The 19,458-nt window shown below is 44.6% G+C and overlaps 2 protein-coding genes across 3 annotated transcripts; both read left to right on the top strand.

The window, feature by feature from the left end:
- Window positions 1-592: 592 nt before the first annotated feature.
- spaca6 (sperm acrosome associated 6) lies at window positions 593-8,257 on the top strand. The gene is made up of 8 exons (XM_031906466.1): window positions 593-814; window positions 3,763-3,837; window positions 4,838-4,870; window positions 4,994-5,071; window positions 5,669-5,775; window positions 6,091-6,247; window positions 7,037-7,253; window positions 8,084-8,257. The coding sequence occupies exons 1-8, from the start codon at window positions 622-624 to the stop codon at window positions 8,109-8,111; spliced, it is 888 nt and encodes a 295-aa protein (XP_031762326.1). The 5' UTR covers window positions 593-621; the 3' UTR covers window positions 8,112-8,257.
- Window positions 8,258-11,378: 3,121 nt separating this feature from the next.
- btg5.1 (B-cell translocation gene 5, gene 1) lies at window positions 11,379-18,030 on the top strand. 2 transcript variants are annotated; one of them, XM_012966688.2, is made up of 4 exons: window positions 11,379-11,479; window positions 15,018-15,206; window positions 15,420-15,557; window positions 16,074-18,030. In XM_012966688.2, exons 2-4 carry the CDS (start codon window positions 15,034-15,036, stop codon window positions 16,351-16,353), a joined length of 591 nt encoding a protein of 196 aa, XP_012822142.1. In that variant the 5' UTR covers window positions 11,379-11,479; window positions 15,018-15,033; the 3' UTR covers window positions 16,354-18,030.
- The last annotated feature ends 1,428 nt before the right edge of the window (window positions 18,031-19,458 follow it).

Genomic DNA, 19,458 nt, shown 5'->3' with positions numbered 1-19,458 from the left:
CCTTAGAGCCTACCATAAGGCAGGAGGTAAGTACAAGGCCCTGTTGTGCCCTGTGTCCAACACCATTCCCTAACGTGTGTCTGAGTGATAAGCAAGTAAGGGAGGCTAACAAGCTCAATGCAGGCAGCTCTGTATTATGGGGGGCTCCATGTTGACATATTGCACCCCTTAGTGCTCTTCTACTTCTCTCTTTGCAAATGATCCTGGGGTATTTGTGTGCTACATAGGGGAAAAAGGCAAAATAAGAATCATAGCTGTTGGTTCTGGAGAACTTCCTGGTGCAGTGGGACAAGTGGGAAATTGCTTTGCTACTGAAGAGGGATCACAGTTCATACAGTCATTGCTGGCTGAGTGCCAGTTACATTGTGCCCATGGGGTAGTTAAATAGAAATAAGAGACTCTTGGGTCTGACATGCTTTCCTTATGTAGCAAATGCTGCCCAAACCAAGTTGAGGTTGCTACAGTTCTCTGATTCTTTAGAAGTTTATGTTCATGATGGAGACCACTGATTGGCCAATGCTCAGATGCTGCCGGTACCATTTGCTGTTGTTGGCCATCACTGAGTCTTTACTGGCCGCTGACCCTTTCTGTTGTGTTTTATAAGACATTCGGCTGAGGAACATGGCCTTCCATCTGTTTCTGCTCTCGGCACTTCTCTGGGTGGAGGAGGGTCTCGGCTGCTTCAAGTGCTTCATCTCTCGGAAAGAAAGAGTTGAAATTTGTGACTTTGTGTTCGAAAAACAACGCCTGGATGCGGAGATCTGTAACCATATCATGATGAAGACTTTCCTACCCCTGGATACATATGTCATTGGTAGGTTGATGGGTGTATAGACATGTTTCTCTATGGGCAGAAGAGCCACGTGCCTTAAGTGCAACAGTGGGGAGGTGCTAGATACCTACCTGTGTTGTTGCCTACCCCTAGTCTGAGCCCTTGTCCCCCCACTGCCTGTTTGTCCCCCCCACCCATAGGTCGTCCCTCGTCTGCATGTGTGTGCGTTTCTTCCTGGAAGGGGGAGGTGGCCGCCCCAGGGTGCATAGCCAGCTTGGCCCACCACTTTGGCCAATTCTAAGCAACTTTTTAATTGACCTTCGTTATTTATTTTTTATTGTTTTTGAATTATGTACCTACTTTTTCTAACTACTTGCAGCTTTCAAATGGGGGTCACTGACCCCGGCAGCCAAAAACTGTTGCTCTGTGAGGCTACAATTTTACTGTTGCTGCTTTAACATATTTTCCTATTCATGTCCATTCCTATTTATATTCCAGTCTCTCATTCAAACCACTGGCTGGTTGCTAAGGTCATTTAGATCCTAGCAACCAGATAGCTGCAGAAACTTCAAACTGGAAAAAAAACAGTGAAATAACTAGCACAAATAATAAAAAATGAATATCCATTGCAATTTGTCTCAGAATATTACTCTCTACATCATTTAACCACAAATGTGAGATAGTGGAGACAAATATATTGAAACCTGTACTTGTCAGTCCAAGATGATGGAACATGGCATCTGAGGAGTAATGCCTGCAATGGGCAACCTGGGAACCAGAGAGGCTTTTATTACACTGCCCCCAATGGAGTACAGAGACCTTGGAAGTGCATTCTATTTACTTGCCAGCAGAGGGAGCACACTACAGTATTTCTCCCTTACAGATCTGTCAGTGTGAGAGTCGCGTTATAATCGTAAAGGTGCCCAAATTGGATACAAATAGGATCACTACTAGAAAATGCAAGTTGCTGGGCCGCACTGATTGCAATCTAATTGCACTTAAATGAAACGCAGTCAGTGCAGTTCTTCCAGATGGATTTTCTTGGGGTGTCTCTAGTGTATTGGAGCTATGAGCCAGCTTGCTGGGGGAACCTTCTTTGGTGAATGAGGAGTGAGAATATCATAACTCCCAACTATTAAGTGTATGTAGTGATGTCATCAGTTATAATCAGTGTTTAGTGATGTTATTACTTTATAAAAATGTACCTGCTGTAAAATATCAGGATACATCATCCCTTATAATACACGAGTGATACTCAGAGTTCCCTGTATAACTCAGCCTGCAGCCTTGTGCCTTTATATGGGCACAGAACCCCTCAGTGACTGCTAATATCCTTATCATTTACAGTAGGGAGTACATTATCCCTTATAATACATGAGTGATACTCAGAGTTCCCTGTATAACTCAGCCTGCCGCCTTGTGCCTTTATATGGGCACAGAACCCCTCAGTGACTGCTAATATCCTTATCATTTACAGTAGGGGGTACATTATCCCTTATAATACATGAGTGATACTCAGAGTTCCCTGTATAACTCAGCCTGCAGCCTTGTGCCTTTATATGGTCACAGAACCCCTCAGTGACTGCTAATATCCTTATCATTTACAGTAGGGGGTACATTATCCCTTATAATACATGAGTGATACTCAGAGTTCCCTGTATAACTCAGCCTGCAGCCTTGTGCCTTTATATGGGCACAGAACCCCTCAGTGACTGCTAATATCCTTATCATTTACAGTAGGGGGTACATTATCCCTTATAATACATGAGTGATACTCAGAGTTCCCTGTATAACTCAACCTGCAGCCTTGTGCCTTTATATGGGCACAGAACCCCTCAGTGACTGCTAATATCCTTATCATTTACAGTAGGGGGGTACATTATCCCTTATAATACATGAGTGATACTCAGAGTTCCCTGTATAACTCAGCCTGCCGCCTTGTGCCTTTATATGGGCACAGAACCCCTCAGTGACTGCTAATATCCTTATCATTTACAGTAGGGGGTACATTATCCCTTATAATACATGAGAGATACTCAGAGTTCCCTGTATAACTCAGCCTGCAGCCTTGTGCCTTTATATGGGCACAGAACCCCTCAGTGACTGCTAATATCCTTATCATTTACAGTAGGGGGTACATTATCCCTTATAATACATGAGTGATACTCAGAGTTCCCTGTATAACTCAGCCTGCAGCCTTGTGCCTTTATATGGGCACAGAACCCCTCAGTGACTGCTAATATCCTTATCATTTACAGTAGGGGGGTACATTATCCCTTATAATACATGAGTGATACTCAGAGTTCCCTGTATAACTCAGCCTGCCGCCTTGTGCCTTTATATGGGCACAGAACCCCTCAGTGACTGCTAATATCCTTATCATTTACAGTAGGGGGTACATTATCCCTTATAATACATGAGAGATACTCAGAGTTCCCTGTATAACTCAGCCTGCAGCCTTGTGCCTTTATATGGGCACAGAACCCCTCAGTGACTGCTAATATCCTTATCATTTACAGTAGGGGGTACATTATCCCTTATAATACATGAGTGATACTCAGAGTTCCCTGTATAACTCAGCCTGCAGCCTTGTGCCTTTATATGGTCACAGAACCCCTCAGTGACTGCTAATATCCTTATCATTTACAGTAGGGGGTACATTATCCCTTATAATACATGAGTGATACTCAGAGTTCCCTGTATAACTCAGCCTGCAGCCTTGTGCCTTTATATGGGCACAGAACCCCTCAGTGACTGCTAATATTCTTATCATTTACAGTAGGGGGTACATTACCCCTTATAATACATGAGTGATACTCAGAGTTCCCTGTATAACTCAGCCTGCAGCCTTGTGCCTTTATATGGGCACAGAACCCCTCAGTGACTGCTAATATCCTTATCATTTACAGTAGGGGGGTACATTATCCTTTATATAATGACTGATTCTGCCATGCCCGTTGCCTCCCAACTAAGAATTTGTCTCATTGCAGCAATGTCACAGACAGAAACAGTAAGGAAAGCAATGAAAGGTTTTTATGATGAAGTGAAGAAGCAGTACACTCAGGGTAAGTAAGGAGTAAGGAGTTTGAATCAGTTGTACAAGGGTATAATGACCCCCATTACACAATAAATATAAATATATATATATATATATATATATATATATATATATATATGTATTTGTTTATTATGGCATTGCTTTATGTATTGTAGTGCTGCATTCATTCCATATATATATGGACAAGGAACCCATACCAGGCTACCAGGAAGATAATAGATTTTAATAGAATTTGGTAGAAATTAGATGCCATACATAGCTACCAACCACCAAACTTGGCCACAATCTTGGATTGTGATGGGGTTTCAAAGTACATCTTTGGTTTCTTAATAAAGCAGTTAGGACATGAGTGGATTTCCTTAATACTATCTAAGAATGTGGACCTGTTTGCCCACAGATCCATATCCCCTGTTCAGGATGGTAGCGAAGAACTTCACTCAAAAGATGCACTTGGTTCTAGCAGGTAAGGAACTGTGGTACTGCAGCACCAAAAGAGATTAGGAATGCAATGATTAAGAGTTTTATAGGAAGATCCATCACAAGAAGATAGACAATAGTATTTTTAGAGTTTCTATGATTTTACAGGCTTGGGCTACCCAACCTGAGACCTTTTGTTGTTCAAACTGCATCCCTCTCAATCATCTATTGCTAAAACCGGAAAGTTAATGATAGGTGGAAGACCACAGGTTGGTCATGCCTCATATGTAACCCTTCTTCTGGTCACTATTTATATTATAAATGGTCAGTTCAGACTCAATAGTGAGATTTCATTGCAAATCTAGTCATGTGGACTTCTTGCCAATCATACGTGGCTATAGCTGCCACTGAATCCTTTATAAACACAACAATATATTGTATTGTCCTGGTTATGGCTGTAACCCTTATTTTGAGATTTTTGAGTGAGGCCTCGGTGCTCACTTTGATAAGTGGAGGGGATATGGGTAAAATTGCAGATGGAACCAATAGTCATGGGCTCTCCTTTTATTCAGTTTCTTTTCTTCCTTCAGCCAAGAAACCAATGGAATGTATTCCCCCTTGTGGTAAGTACATGCAATGAAATTCTTGTTTGTTTTTTCATACTTTATGTATTCCATACACACACAGAGACGTTCAAGGCACTGTAATGCAATGCATGTTCAGCTTTGGTGGGTATTTATCTGCAGGTCTGCAGGAACAGGCCAGGAAATTCAACTGCATGAATTGCGAAGAAGAGCATTGCAAGCTACCTATAGAATGCCCAAGTACGTGGCACTATATTCTCCTTGTAGATGGTCCAAAAATGAATGTGTTTGGGCAGGGGACACATATGGGGAGTTGTCCTGAGCTGTGCCCTTGTACAATGCAAAGAACTAGCTGAAGGTAGGAAGAGCTGGGGGTGACAGTAGAACAAGATGGGATCAGTAGAGCAATATTATGGCAAGATGGCTACAGCAGAGCAAGATGGTGAGAGCAGGTACAGCCACTAACAACCAATGGAAAACTACTCAGGTCCCTTTATGGGTCCTGTATAGTAGCTACAACATGCAATGTGATCTTTTCAGACTCCCTACATGTCAATGAAAATTTTGCATTGGAATATAAATGTTATAATCAACAAGCACCCCATTAGGCTTCTGCTACTAACTCTAAGGGGCACAGCATCAACTAACTTTATGCAAAGGGAGTCCTGTACATAACGCTAGGTCACAGCAGGTAGTAAGTACAGGACTACATTAAGCTTTGGGGTGATGTGCACAGGGCCTAACAGCTCAGGAAGCTTATATGAATTAGCACAGAGCATTGTGTATGAGCCCAATTCTGCATCAATGTAAATGGCCCCTTTTTTCTTTCTCTTTCAGTTGAAGACATCTATGTACATGAGTTTAGGACGGTAGTCATGAACTGCAGTACAGGTTTCCCCCTACCAATGGATGACATTACTGTCCTGTGGAAATTTCACTGGCAAGTGAGTTCAGCCTGGAACCAAGCAGTGTCCTCCTCCATGGGTTTACTTTATGTTCATGCTTTGTTGGGTGTGTTCTTGTTCTTTGGTCTTCTTAGCAACATCAGAGCAGCAGTAAGACTCAAGCTCCATAGTTTATTCTCCCTGTGTAGTGGAGTGAGGGAACTTTCAGGTTTTGCAACACCCAGATGTAAAGAACGTTGATTTCAGATAGCGTTTGATAGAGTTGGAGATAACTACTTCTTGGCAAATGAGCCATTAAAATCTTTCAGGTGCAGAGTTACAGCCACCCTGATATGTCAACTTTATTCTCTCCAGGTAAGAACTAGACGATGGTCCCGCTTCAAAGCTTTACATAGAGGGATGGAGTTTATCTTTTTAATCACACGCATGGTTTTGGACAAGGAAGGCACCTATGCCTGTGAGATAAGCACTGATGAGGATGTCCTCATCCGGAAATACTTTTTTGTAAACGGTAAGTGTTGAAGATGCAGTGTAATCGCAATATTGTGAATTGAGGGCAGACATTTTTAGCACTTGGGCAGGTTGAGAGCAGTAAAATTCTTCTGGAGGGCCATATCTGTCCAACAGGCCTCTAGTTGGATGTAACAAACAAAGAAGCAAAGGCACACTCAACATCAATTCTGTTATTTAGATGAGATCTCAGCAGATGTTAAGGAGACAAATGTCATCATCAAGAGCACTTGGTCAAGGGGCTTGTCCCCAAAATGTCTACTGAGATCCCACCTAAATAAAAGAATTGAAGTTTTTTGGAGTGGAGTGTGCCTTTGTTCCTATTGCTCGTTTTTTTGCTCCAGTTGGGTAATATTTGAGGTTTCTATCAAAATTGCCCCTATGTAGATGCCCAAAGTATTAACCAAAAAACAAATACCTTAAGTGATTTCAAATGTAGCTACAGAGTGCTCCGTTTAACTAACCAGCGCTCAAGGGGTTTGCTACTAGTACTCATGGCTCACCAGTCTACTGATCAGGGATAGCTCTGCTATGCAGACTCTAAACATGGACTTACAGCTGGGTTTCCCAGGCTCTGGATATTGAGAAAAGGTCTAAACTCAAATCCATTTTCCCTTGTCTCTTAGCAGATCTGGTTTAGGCCTTCTTCTGGTTTCCTGGGACCGGGCTGCTATTGGCACTCCCTACCCCCTTCCTGGGTGCTTCACTGTATTGTTACCCTCTGGGTTGTCCTATTGTTCAGTATGAAAAGCCCTGTTTAGCTTTAAAACCCCTACATTTTATTTTCCAGTGACCTACAGTTCTCTCCGTGAGTCCATTAGACGCATGGAACAACTATTCAACATGATTGTCAACTCAAACACAACTGAGCCACCTACAGTGAAACCCCGCAAATGGATCGACCTGAGGCGGGTCTTTAACCCAAAGAAATCCTTGTCCATGGCCGAATATATTTTATACACAGCAATAGTCGCTATGGCCACTGTTCTGCTTGTCCTGATCGTTGGGTAAGAGTCAGGTCCTCATGAATGGACTGGGCGGAACCACAGGCAGAGATTCATGTAGTGACTTTCACATAGAGAGATAAGGGAGATTCAATGCACACAATAACTTTGCTTCTTTCCTTATTTGACATTAAACTATGGAGCCTGCAGTCCCTCAGGCAGACCTACTGGCTTACTTCTGTTCTGCACAAGGCACTGCTCCACAGCTTTAGGCATTTGTACCGTGCTGTCAATGCAAGAAGCATATTGAAAAATTGCCTTCCAGAATCCCAGCATTGCCACGGGCTTGGCACAGTACAAACATCATGGTTGATATTACTTACTTCTATTATTTATTGTTCATCAGGCCTGAATCTTTACCTGATTTGGCCACTGTCTAATGAGGACTGCAACCTGAGGGGTCTGTCTTGAACCCCTTTGTGATCTAATAGTCTGGCACCTGGGCCAAGCAAACAGGTCTGCCAATCTTCCTGATCAACATCTGACTGAGCCTCAATCATATATCAGTCAGGGGAAGCAGACATTTTAACCTCAAGTGCCAGATAGCTTCTGACCAGATCTGGGCAGGGCCTGATGATGTTCCTCTCTGCCCTGGCCATCCTTTATTAGATATAAGAGGTCCTCTGGCCCCTTTGTGATCTAATTGTTTGGCCCCTGAGTCAAACTATCAGACATTGGCCAGAAAAGCTATAAAGTTTGATCAGTAGATTCATATAGTTGGGTCCTAAGGGACATACTAACTCACTATACAGTATATATACCTATTGGATCTATATATATATATATAATAGGAGATTATCCCTCCTACTAACTAACTGCTCTCTTTGTTATAGAGGCGGCTGTTTCTATATATATCGATAAGGAGCAGCAAAATGGAACCATGCCATCTTCACCCTGAACAGCACGTGTATACTTTTTAATAAACATGGGATTTACTGAAATGCTGAAATTCCACAAAAAAACCATTTTCATTAAAATCCTTAAAAATAAACACAAAGATTTCCTAATGTAGTGCCTCAGACTGTGTTTATGTGCCCCTTTGGCATGAGAAAAAAAGAAACTATTAGAGTGCTGAGATTTGCTAGACAAACATGTACCTGGGCAGTAACCCATGTCAGTTAATTCATTTTTTGCTTTCATTGTTCTACTTGCAATTGGCTAAAAAATGGAAATCGCTGATTGGTTGCTATGGGTTACTGCTCAGGGGCACAGTATTATAAATGAGCCCATTATAGACTCACAGCCCTATCATACACGTATTCATGTAAACCATATTACAGTATATAAGATGATGCAGGGATGGAAAAGATCTGGGCAAAACTGGGCCATCATTCACTGGGCCTGGGGCAAGTACTTCTTTTACCTGCTCATCTCCTTGCCCTTACTTGCCCTTTACCACCCTGACACAACAGCACCCCCCTCTCATCACCCGACCCTCACTCACCCTACCCTCAAACCTCAATGGCCTCCTTGTTACCCACAAACCTCCCCCCCCCAACAATGAGCCAGGGCACGTGCCATTGCACCTACCCATAGTTCTACCCCTGTTGTGCAGCATTCTCAGACATCCCAGTGCCAAGCTGTGCATGGGTGTTCTAGCTTTGCCAGCTGTATAGTAGCAAGTGATCCGAAAGTCACAAAATTTTCATATTCTATTGTAAACGGTGTGAAAACCTTTTTGGCTTTGAAACAAAATGTATGATGGTGGAAGCCTCCCATAGGGCTCAATGGCACTCTGCAGCTCCAACCCGGCCCAAGGAAAGTCTCCCATAGGGCTCAATGGCACTCTGCAGCTCCAACCCGGCCCAAGGAAAGTCTCCCATAGGGCTCAATGGCACTCTGCAGCTCCAACCCGGCCCAAGGAAAGTCTCCCATAGGGCTCAATGGCACTCTGCAGCTCCAACCCGGCCCAAGGAAAGTCTCCCATAGGGCTCAATGGCACTCTGCAGCTCCAACCCGGCCCAAGGAAAGTCTCCCATAGGGTTCAATGGCACTCTGCAGCTCCAACCTGGCCCAAGGAAAGTCTCCCATAGGGCTCAATGGCACTCTGCAGCTCCAACCTGGCCCAAGGAAAGTCTCCCATAGGGCTCAATGGCACTCTGCAGCTCCAACCTGGCCCAAGGAAAGTCTCCCATAGGGCTCAATGGCACTCTGCAGCTCCAACCCGGCCCAAGGAAAGCCTCCCATAGGGCTCAATGGCACTCTGCAGCTCCAACCCGGCCCAAGGAAAGCCTCCGATAGGGCTCAATGGCACTCTGCAGCTCCAACCTGGCCCAAGGAAAGTCTCCCATAGGGCTCAATGGCACTCTGCAGCTCCAACCTGGCCCAAGGAAAGTCTCCCATAGGGCTCAATGGCACTCTGCAGCTCCAACCTGGCCCAAGGAAAGTCTCCCATAGGGCTCAATGGCACTCTGCAGCTCCAACCCGGCCCAAGGAAAGCCTCCCATAGGGCTCAATGGCACTCTGCAGCTCCAACCCGGCCCAAGGAAAGTCTCCCATAGGACTCAATGGCACTCTGCAGCTCCAACCCGGCCCAAGGAAAGTCTCCCATAGGGCTCAATGGCACTCTGCAGCTCCAACCCGGCCCAAGGAAAGTCTCCCATAGGGCTCAATGGCACTCTGCAGCTCCAACCCGGCCCAAGGAAAGCCTCCCATAGGGCTCAATGGCACTCTGCAGCTCCAACCCGGCCCAAGGAAAGTCTCCCATAGGGCTCAATGGCACTCTGCAGCTCCAACCCGGCCCAAGGAAAGTCTCCCATAGGGCTCAATGGCACTCTGCAGCTCCAACCTGGCCCAAGGAAAGTCTCCCATAGGGCTCAATGGCACTCTGCAGCTCCAACCCGGCCCAAGGAAAGCCTCCCATAGGGCTCAATGGCACTCTGCAGCTCCAACCCGGCCCAAGGAAAGTCTCCCATAGGGCTCAATGGCACTCTGCAGCTCCAACCCGGCCCAAGGAAAGCCTCCCATAGGGCTCAATGGCACTCTGCAGCTCCAACCCGGCCCAAGGAAAGTCTCCCATAGGACTCAATGGCACTCTGCAGCTCCAACCCGGCCCAAGGAAAGTCTCCCATAGGGCTCAATGGCACTCTGCAGCTCCAACCCGGCCCAAGGAAAGTCACCCATAGGGCTCAATGGCACTCTGCAGCTCCAACCCGGCCCAAGGAAAGCCTCCCATAGGGCTCAATGGCACTCTGCAGCTCCAACCCGGCCCAAGGAAAGTCTCCCATAGGGCTCAATGGCACTCTGCAGCTCCAACCCGGCCCAAGGAAAGTCTCCCATAGGGCTCAATGGCACTCTGCAGCTCCAACCCGGCCCAAGGAAAGTCTCCCATAGGGCTCAATGGCACTCTGCAGCTCCAACCTGGCCCAAGGAAAGTCTCCCATAGGGCTCAATGGCACTCTGCAGCTCCAACCCGGCCCAAGGAAAGTCTCCCATAGGGCTCAATGGCACTCTGCAGCTCCAACCCGGCCCAAGGAAAGCCTCCCATAGGGCTCAATGGCACTCTGCAGCTCCAACCCGGCCCAAGGAAAGTCTCCCATAGGGCTCAATGGCACTCTGCAGCTCCAACCCGGCCCAAGGAAAGTCACTATACCGACGCTTGAATGAATCCAAAACTTTCGTACTTTTCATTGCAAAAAAGTAAAAAAAAAGTAGCAGAAATTAACGAAAAAAATCGCAGAAAATACGCACATTTGTATTCAATGGGCCCCCAAGTGTACATAGCTAATTAGCAGTTCATTAGCTGCTTAACATGTGGCTGTGCAGAAACCAATACAGTGTGCATCTGAGTATTTTGCCATGTAGGCATTTGGTTTTATGTGTCTGTTTTAAAGGTGCTATGGAACATAATTCAGATTCATTATAATAAGGGGAGACATATCAGTAGGGTGCTTATGGGAAAATAGAACCTCATTTTTACTAGGGTTGCCACCCAACCTGCTTATCATATTATACAGCCGTGCAGCATGGGGGTTTTATAGCTGCCAGTTGGTGTCTATGGGAAAAATACATTTAGATTGTGTCTTGCAACGCATAGGGGCCATGTCCAACCCTGCCACAGGCATTCTCATAACCACATGATCCGTTTGCCCCAATTGAGATTCCAGCTGCTTCTAATCATGATATAATTGGTGTCTGTGTGCCACGCCCACATGCTGAAGCCTGTATATTAGTCTCATGGGGGAGGGGGGCTTGGTATAGCAAATTATTTACAAGCGGTTCCCTTGCTGGTGAGTTGAGACATGGGAAGTACATAGGGATATAGCCCTTCAGCTGTATATTCTTCTTATATATGTATTTTTATTATATTATATTGTATTTTTTTTAAGGGAGTATTATTCTTATAGGTTTAAAATGTATTATGGCCTTGCTGTACTTTGTCTTATAATAGGGGCCTAGTGTTTGGTTGGATTCTTCCCCCTTTATACAGTACAGGGCAGGGATGTGCTATAATCTCTGCAGGCCCACAGGGTGTATAGGCCTTTTATTAACCCTTCTATAGAGGGGAACTTATGTACTGTGCCAGTCTACACTGACCACCCTAGAACCCTGTTGCATACATATATAAAATACATGCTGCAGGGCTACTTACCGGTATATGTGTATGCATACTGTTTGGCTGTACAGAGATCAGTGTAGTCTGCATCATGCGTATGGATTATCTTTTAACTAGCCATTTATCGATGTAAGGTCTGAGGGGGGTGGTAGTCATATAATGTAACTCTTACCCCCCACCCTAAATGTTCACATTGATACAGCACCCTGATCATTGGCATCTTCCTAATGTGCAGGGCAGTGCTGGGGTCTCCAACTGTGTATAGGACTGGGTGGGAAGTGATGCAGGCTGTGCTGGTTTCAGGATAGTCTGGTACAAGTACAGGTATGAGACTTGTTATCCAGAATGCTCGGGACCTGGGGTTTTCTGGATAAGGGATCTTTCTGTAATTTGGATCTCCATAACTTGTCTTCTAAAAACCATTTAAATATTGTATAAACCCAATAGGGCTATTCTGCCCCCAATAAGGGGTAATTATATCTTAGTTGGGATCAAGTACAGGTACTGTTTTATTATTACAGAGAAAAGGGAAATCATTTAACCATGAAATAAACCCAATAGGGCTGTTCTGCCCCCAATAAGGGGTAATTATATCTTAGTTGGGATCAAGTACAGGTACTGTTTTATTATTACAGAGAAAAGGGAATCATTTAACCATTAAATAAACCCAATAGGGCTGTTCTGCCCCAATAAGGGGTAATTATATCTTAGTTGGGATCAAGTACAGGTACTGTTTTATTATTACAGAGAAAAGGGAATCATTTAACCATGAAATAAACCCAATAGGACTGTTCTGCCCCAATAAGGGGTAATTATATCTTAGTTGGGATCAAGTACAGGTACTGTTTTATTATTACAGAGAAAAGGGAATCCTTTTTAAAACTTATTATAGAATTATTTGCTTAGAATGGAGTCTATGGAAGATGGCCTTTCTGTAATTCGGAACACTCTGGATAATGGGTGTCTGGATAAGGGATCCAATACCTGTATATTCCTTTCTTCACTCGGTCTTGCTTTTCTTGTGCCATTTTTAATGTGTATGGGTGTAAAGTGAATCTATTTATGAAGCCATTCAGATAGTGGTAACGGGTATCATAGAGTGGATTTATCACTTATGTCTCTCGTTTGCAGCTATAGGTTAATGGGTACGCACAAACCAAAAACATAAAATGACCTAATGAAAGAGAATGTCATTCAAAGCAACATTTCAGTGTGTATTCACTATACATTTTCAATGGTTTTAAAGCTTCTTGCAGATATAAATACTAAAGCCATATCTGCGCTGTGCCAGCAGGTCTGACTCCGAAACCATAAAGCAGCAGCCAGGCATCAAAGGGGGTGTTCCCCTTGCCATTTACTTTTAGTATGTTATGGAACATAGTGATTTTTCAATTTTCATAATTTGCCCCCTTCTGCCTAATTACAGAGCTCACTGCCCCTGGCAGCCACAGAACTTGCTCTTTGAAGCTACACTTTATTGTTTTTTTTTTTATCCTTTTTTTTTCTGTTTTCTCACATTAATTTTCATCAAACAAGTGCTTGGTTGCCATGATAAAATAGACCCTAGTAACCAGATAGCTGCTGAATTTCCAAACTAGAGAGCTGCTAAACAAAACCTAAATTCCAAAGCAGTAAAGTAAATTTGCAAATTGTCAAAATATCACTCAAAATTATGCTAAAAGTTGAGTTACCCTTTAAGAGACCTGTGATGACGCACAAGGAACTGGAAAATGGGGGTCACCATAAGTTGTGATACTTACCCCTTCCCCTTAACTTAGGCTTATACTCTACTCTCCCAACCTGAGCCCTTGCAGCTAGATAGGGCTGCCATATATCCTGCCCCTTACCTCCTACCCCTAGATAGGGCTGCCATATATCCTGCCCCTTACCTCCTACCCCTAGATAGGGCTGCCATATATCCTGCCCCTTACCTCCTACCCCTAGATAGGGCTGCCATATACCCTGCCCCTTACCTCCTACCCCTAGATAGGGCTGCCATATACCCTGCCCCTTACCTCCTACCCCTAGATAGGGCTGCCATATACCCTGCCCCTTACCTCCTACCCCTAGATAGGGCTGCCATATATCCTGCCCCTTACCTCCTACCCCTAGATAGGGCTGCCATATACCCTGCCCCTTACCTCCTACCCCTAGATAGGGCTGCCATATATCCTGCCCCTTACCTCCTACCCCTAGATAGGGCTGCCATATATCCTGCCCCTTACCTCCTACCCCTAGATAGGGCTGCCATATACCCTGCCCCTTACCTCCTACCCCTAGATAGGGCTGCCATATACCCTGCCCCTTACCTCCTACCCCTAGATAGGGCTGCCATATACCCTGCCCCTTACCTCCTACCCCTAGATAGGGCTGCCATATATCCTGCCCCTTACCTCCTACCCCTAGATAGGGCTGCCATATATCCTGCCCCTTACCTCCTACCCCTAGATAGGGCTGCCATATACCCTGCCCCTTACCTCCTACCCCTAGATAGGGCTGCCATATACCCTGCCCCTTACCTCCTACCCCTAGATAGGGCTGCCATATACCCTGCCCCTTACCTCCTACCCCTAGATAGGGCTGCCATATACCCTGCCCCTTACCTCCTACCCCTAGATAGGGCTGCCATATACCCTGCCCCTTACCTCCTACCCCTAGATAGGGCTGCCATATACCCTGCCCCTTACCTCCTACCCCTAGATAGGGCTGCCATATACCCTGCCCCTTACCTCCTACCCCTAGATAGGGCTGCCATATACCCTGCCCCTTACCTCCTACCCCTAGATAGGGCTGCCATATACCCTGCCCCTAGATAGGGCTGCCATATACCCTGCCCCTAGATAGGGCTGCCATATAGGCTGCCTCCTTATCTGCATTATGCAAAAACTACTTCTGCAAATAGAAACCTGCACTTCTCACTCCTCACTTACTCACTCCTTCACTAACCAGTCCTATCTGTAGGGGCTTACTAGCAGTCCCTTATGGAAACCAATGCAGAGGCTCATAGTAGCTCTCCTGGTGGTGTAGCAGCTGGAACATGGCCGCTTCCTCTCCTGTATTCCTCAGTTATGAGAAGATCCCTGCCATGGAGTAGTGTGGAGAGTTGATCACTGCTGTGAAAGGCCAAGTAGCTACCTTTTAGAATATGGTGTAGTGTCAAGGTGGTGTTGGCTGTTAATTCTTGGTGCTGACTTATCCCTTCACCTGAACAGATTCACCTATCCCAAGATGCATCGAGAAATTGAGGCGGCAGTCACCTTCCTTGTGAAGATTCTGAACCTGAAGAGGCGCGTGAAGCCTGAGAAGCTGGTGGTTTTGGCAGAGAACATGGCGCATCTCCTACATAAGAAATACCAAGGCCACTGGTACCCAGACAAGCCTGAGCGTGGACAGGCTTATAGGTATATACAGCCACTGGGCCCCTGCCATAACTTCATTTTTTTACTTTATGGATTTGTCAAAATCCAAGTACTGAAATCTTAATAAACCTAGTGATGTGTTCTCTTCGAATGTTATTGGCTCATCCTAACAGGTTTAGCCGTGTCTAAGCTGCAATTGTCTTCCTGGCCACAAACCTCTTATCCCCTATAGATGTGCTATTCATTTCATAACAGGTGTATCCGCATCAATTCCTGGCAGTATGTGGATGAGTCCCTGCTTCTGGCCTGTGCAATGAGCGGCATAGAGTACTCAAGACTTCCTCTGCCGGACGAGATGACCATCTGGATTGACCCATTTGAAGTCTGTGGCAGGTAAGCAAGCAAGACATCACTGCTTTATCTTCTGGCGTTGGCAATAACTTCATTCTAGGTGGACACCCTATACACTGAGGAGGAAGCCAGATAACCTATATTTCTGGAAACCATCTCCATATCTTCATTTTCAATGTATCTGTGCTTGAACACTGCACTGTGTAACCAAGCCTACACTCTTGTATACTATTTCCATGTTATTGCCTTATGGAGAGTGTCGCTGAGGTACCAGGTTTCCTTGTGGGCCCTCTAGCTTTCTTAAACTTCACTTTTAAGACCTACTGTCCAATCTGAGAATAGCTTGTTGCTAAGCATGGCCACTATCAGTCATTTGACAATATCATAAGCATCCAAATGGCTTACAGGACCTAGATGGTAGCACCACAAGCCCTATAGTGATTGGTGGGTCCTGACCAACCCATTCTGACGCTGTTGTCGTCCCAATAGTATGCTAGCGTATGCCCAACATCACTAACTCGGGCTTCTTATATTAAATATGACCCCATTTTGTTCTAGGTTTGCGGAGCACACTGACTTCTTCACAATTGCTTCCTTCAAAAATGAAGTGGCGGTCAAAGAAGCCAAGAGAAAGCATTCAGAGCAGACGTCTGATTATTCCTCAGAGGGACCATCCTCGGGGTCTGTTTCTGAGAACTCGTCTGATGATGAGACGGCTGTGGAGAAGGCGACGGTCTCAAAGAACATGAGTAATGGCACAATAGCCATGGACAACACAGCTATACCTTGCCATGGAACTCTCATCCCAAACACTGGGTCTCTACTCAACATTGTATGAATGTCTCCTCCACTAAGGAATGAAGGACATGGGCAAAGACGCCTGGGTTTTATAGGCCTCCTACATAGACTGCACATAAAACAAATGGCTCAGAACAGACTATGCTGGTACTGGAACCAAACTGGCACACATAGTGGTGGAATCAAGCCGTCTCATGGTGATACAGTGCCAGTGTTCTCTATGGGGCTTCTCTCAGCTGTGCAACTGAGTGACCCAAATGGCACTTTAGGAATCTTAATTTTTTTTTTTACTTCATTTTATTTATCCTTTTTTACCCCTATATACACCTTGCTAAGGTTTGTGTTCCCTTTGAAACCAAGATGAACTTGGTCAGTCATTCACGGTTGGCTTATATCTAAATTGTTGCACTTTATCTGAGGGAAATGTCTAACAGGAATCTATCCTGAGTAAGGTTTCTGTTGCCTGCAGTGGTTAAATATGAATGTGTAACTTGTGTCTGCAGAATGTTGTGGGTTTTTTTATATACAAAATAGATGGTATGTTCTACTTTGACCACTAGAGGGTGCTCTATAAAGTCTGCGGAAAGTTCACTAGACTAAATCATGAGACTCGCCATATGTCAAAACCCAGATCAGCATTCTGTACACACAAACTAAATCTTCGTTTTACTGTTAGTGAATGGAAACTGCCAAGTTCTCAGTGATAGGGGATTTTTTAATCACTATTTTATATGGAGTACTTGTGTTTTAGCTATCTGGGCATGTAGCCATTGAATGTAATAGAAAGTGCATGCTTTATTGTAAACCCTCCAGGGGCCACTTATATCCCAGCGTCCTCTGCTTCAGGAACAGGCACTTTCTAGACTGGAGGGTTAAATGCACAACATGCCTGAGACTACTTTTTAATTTAGGAATTTTTTTTTTTATAAATGAGAGAAATTCTAGAACAGTTAACCTGTATTCTGCCCGACTAATGGTTGCCTTTAATAGACTTCAGGCCTTAATGGTAGTCTTGACAGATGCTCCCACTATTGAATGTAAATAGCTTTTCTGAAATGTAAAGACTTCCGGATTTGGAACCGGTGTCTGGATTCCATTTAAACTGTTAACAAACCAGGAGCCTATAAATTTCCCTGAAGGTTCTAGGCTGCCAAAGGGGGTTTTCTCTGTATAATCTATCCTGCTTCACATAAGGGGGTAGGTGTAAATATTTTTGGGAGGATGTAGGGCCATTACCTATGCACTTAGTATCTATACTGAGCTTTTATCAGGGTCTCTGATGGTAGTGAAATGGCCAATGTTACCCTTCAAAGCAAAAGTAGCCAATTGAGGTATGGGTTGCACTTTTTGGCTAACAAATCGGGATGAGTTCTGGGGTTGGGCCAACTCTTTAGGTTTGGGTTGTGTATATCGAGCACTAAAGGGAAATGTATCTTCCCACTGCCCTTTCCTTAAATAGGCTTCATTTCTATAATACAAAATAACTGGTGTTTATTGTATAAACCACTATCCGGTAAGCCCAGTTGAGGCTGAGCTCTAACGGGAAAGGGTAAGTGTTCATATTTCTGTATAAGGGAGTTTGTTCTAGAATTAAACTTGTATTTACACTGCGGGTGCCGTTGTACCGTTGGCTTGGCACAATTACTGGCTGTATCAGCTCCAATGGCTTTAAGCAAACTGTTGGCACCTGTACATTGGATTAAATCTTTAAACCAAACCTTCTTGTCTGTCTTTTATCTCTGCTATAAATACAATGGATCCATGAAGTGGAGTCCAGATCATGGATGGCTTTCTATAGGACTGCAAAGAAAACTGATGTAGCCATCAATTTCCAACATCTATGTCCTAAATGTATTCCAGCCCCCATGCCTGGATTATAAAAGCATGTCTGCCAATTCATAAAGGCCAAACGGGACAAAATATCAGCCCACGTGTGACCCATTTGAGTGGTAAACTTGGGCAGTGGTAAACTGATTTGTCTCGCTACTGTAAGGCAAACAAGTGCCCACAATCCAACTAACTGGTTGCTCAGTGAGCACCTTGTCTGAGCCAATAGTTATATAAACCTATAGCCTTAACTGCATTGTTTCATCCTATCGGAGATTCTAGTACTGTAACCTGGATGAGTTTTGATCAAGCATAGTATCCAAGGCTATTGTGATAATATCCACAGTTAGTATTAATGTTTGTGTATATATAGGTCAGTATGGGTCTGTATGGGAGTGGATAGATAGGTCTGTGTAGGTCTGTATGTGAGTGGATAGATAGGTCAGTATGGGTCTGTATGTGAGTGGATAGGTCAGTGTGGGTCTGTATGTGAGTGGATAGATAGGTCAGTGTGGGTCTGTATGTGAGTGGATAGATAGGTCAGTGTGGGTCTGTATGTGAGTGGATAGATAGGTCAGTGTGGGAGTGGATAGGTCAGTATGGGTCTGTATGTGAGTGGATAGATAGGTCAGTGTGGGTCTGTATGTGAGTGGATAGATAGGTCAGTGTGGGAGTGGATAGGTCAGTATGGGTCTGTATGGGAGTGGATAGATAGGTCAGTGTGGGAGTGGATAGGTCTGTGTGGGAGTGGATAGATAGGTCAGTGTGGGTCTGTATGGGAGTGGATAGATAGGTCAGTGTGGGTCTGTATGTGAGTGGATAGATAGGTCAGTGTGGGTCTGTATGTGAGTGGATAGATAGGTCAGTGTGGGTCTGTATGGGAGTGGATAGATAGGCCAGTGTGGGTCTGTATGTGAGTGGATAGATAGGTCAGTGTGGGTTTGTGTGTACTGGGTTTACTTGGAAGGACTTGATGGACTCTGGTCTATTTTCAACCCTATGTAACTTGAAAGCTAGAATTTATGTAAGGTTTGCAGAGCTGTTACCCTTACAGTATGGCACAAGCTCATATCTGCATGGCCTGTAGCATCAACAAACAGAGCTGACCGTAACTATCGCTTGTGCTTTCTCTTTGGGTAAGAGTTCCCTGTGCTTTTCCCATAAAGGGGAAGTCTGAGGGTATTTTTCATGCTGTAAGACTTGTTTCCAGATGAGTGAGAATGCGGTGGGAGTGTAACTTGAAGGTGGATTACCAGCCCTTCTATCTCTAAAAAGGAACAAACTTTGCATCTCATTTGTGGGAAAATATACAATCTTC

Source organism: Xenopus tropicalis, chromosome 7 (genome assembly GCF_000004195.4).
Source record: "Xenopus tropicalis strain Nigerian chromosome 7, UCB_Xtro_10.0, whole genome shotgun sequence".
Classification (NCBI taxonomy): Eukaryota; Metazoa; Chordata; class Amphibia; order Anura; family Pipidae; genus Xenopus; species Xenopus tropicalis.
Note: the sequence above shows the minus strand (reverse complement) of the source record. Positions and strands in the feature narration are given on the sequence as shown.

Coding starts and splice junctions, on each gene's coding strand:
- btg5.1 (XM_012966688.2), top strand. CDS start 15,034: ATGCATCGAGAAATTGAGGCGGCAGTCACCTTCCTTGTGAAGATTCTG. Junction 15,207..15,419: donor GAGCGTGGACAGGCTTATAG/GTATATACAGCC, acceptor ATTTCATAACAG/GTGTATCCGCATCAATTCCT. Junction 15,558..16,073: donor CCATTTGAAGTCTGTGGCAG/GTAAGCAAGCAA, acceptor ATTTTGTTCTAG/GTTTGCGGAGCACACTGACT.
- spaca6 (XM_031906466.1), top strand. CDS start 622: ATGGCCTTCCATCTGTTTCTGCTCTCGGCACTTCTCTGGGTGGAGGAG. Junction 3,838..4,837: donor GAAGAAGCAGTACACTCAGG/GTAAGTAAGGAG, acceptor TTCTTCCTTCAG/CCAAGAAACCAATGGAATGT. Junction 4,871..4,993: donor GGAATGTATTCCCCCTTGTG/GTAAGTACATGC, acceptor ATTTATCTGCAG/GTCTGCAGGAACAGGCCAGG.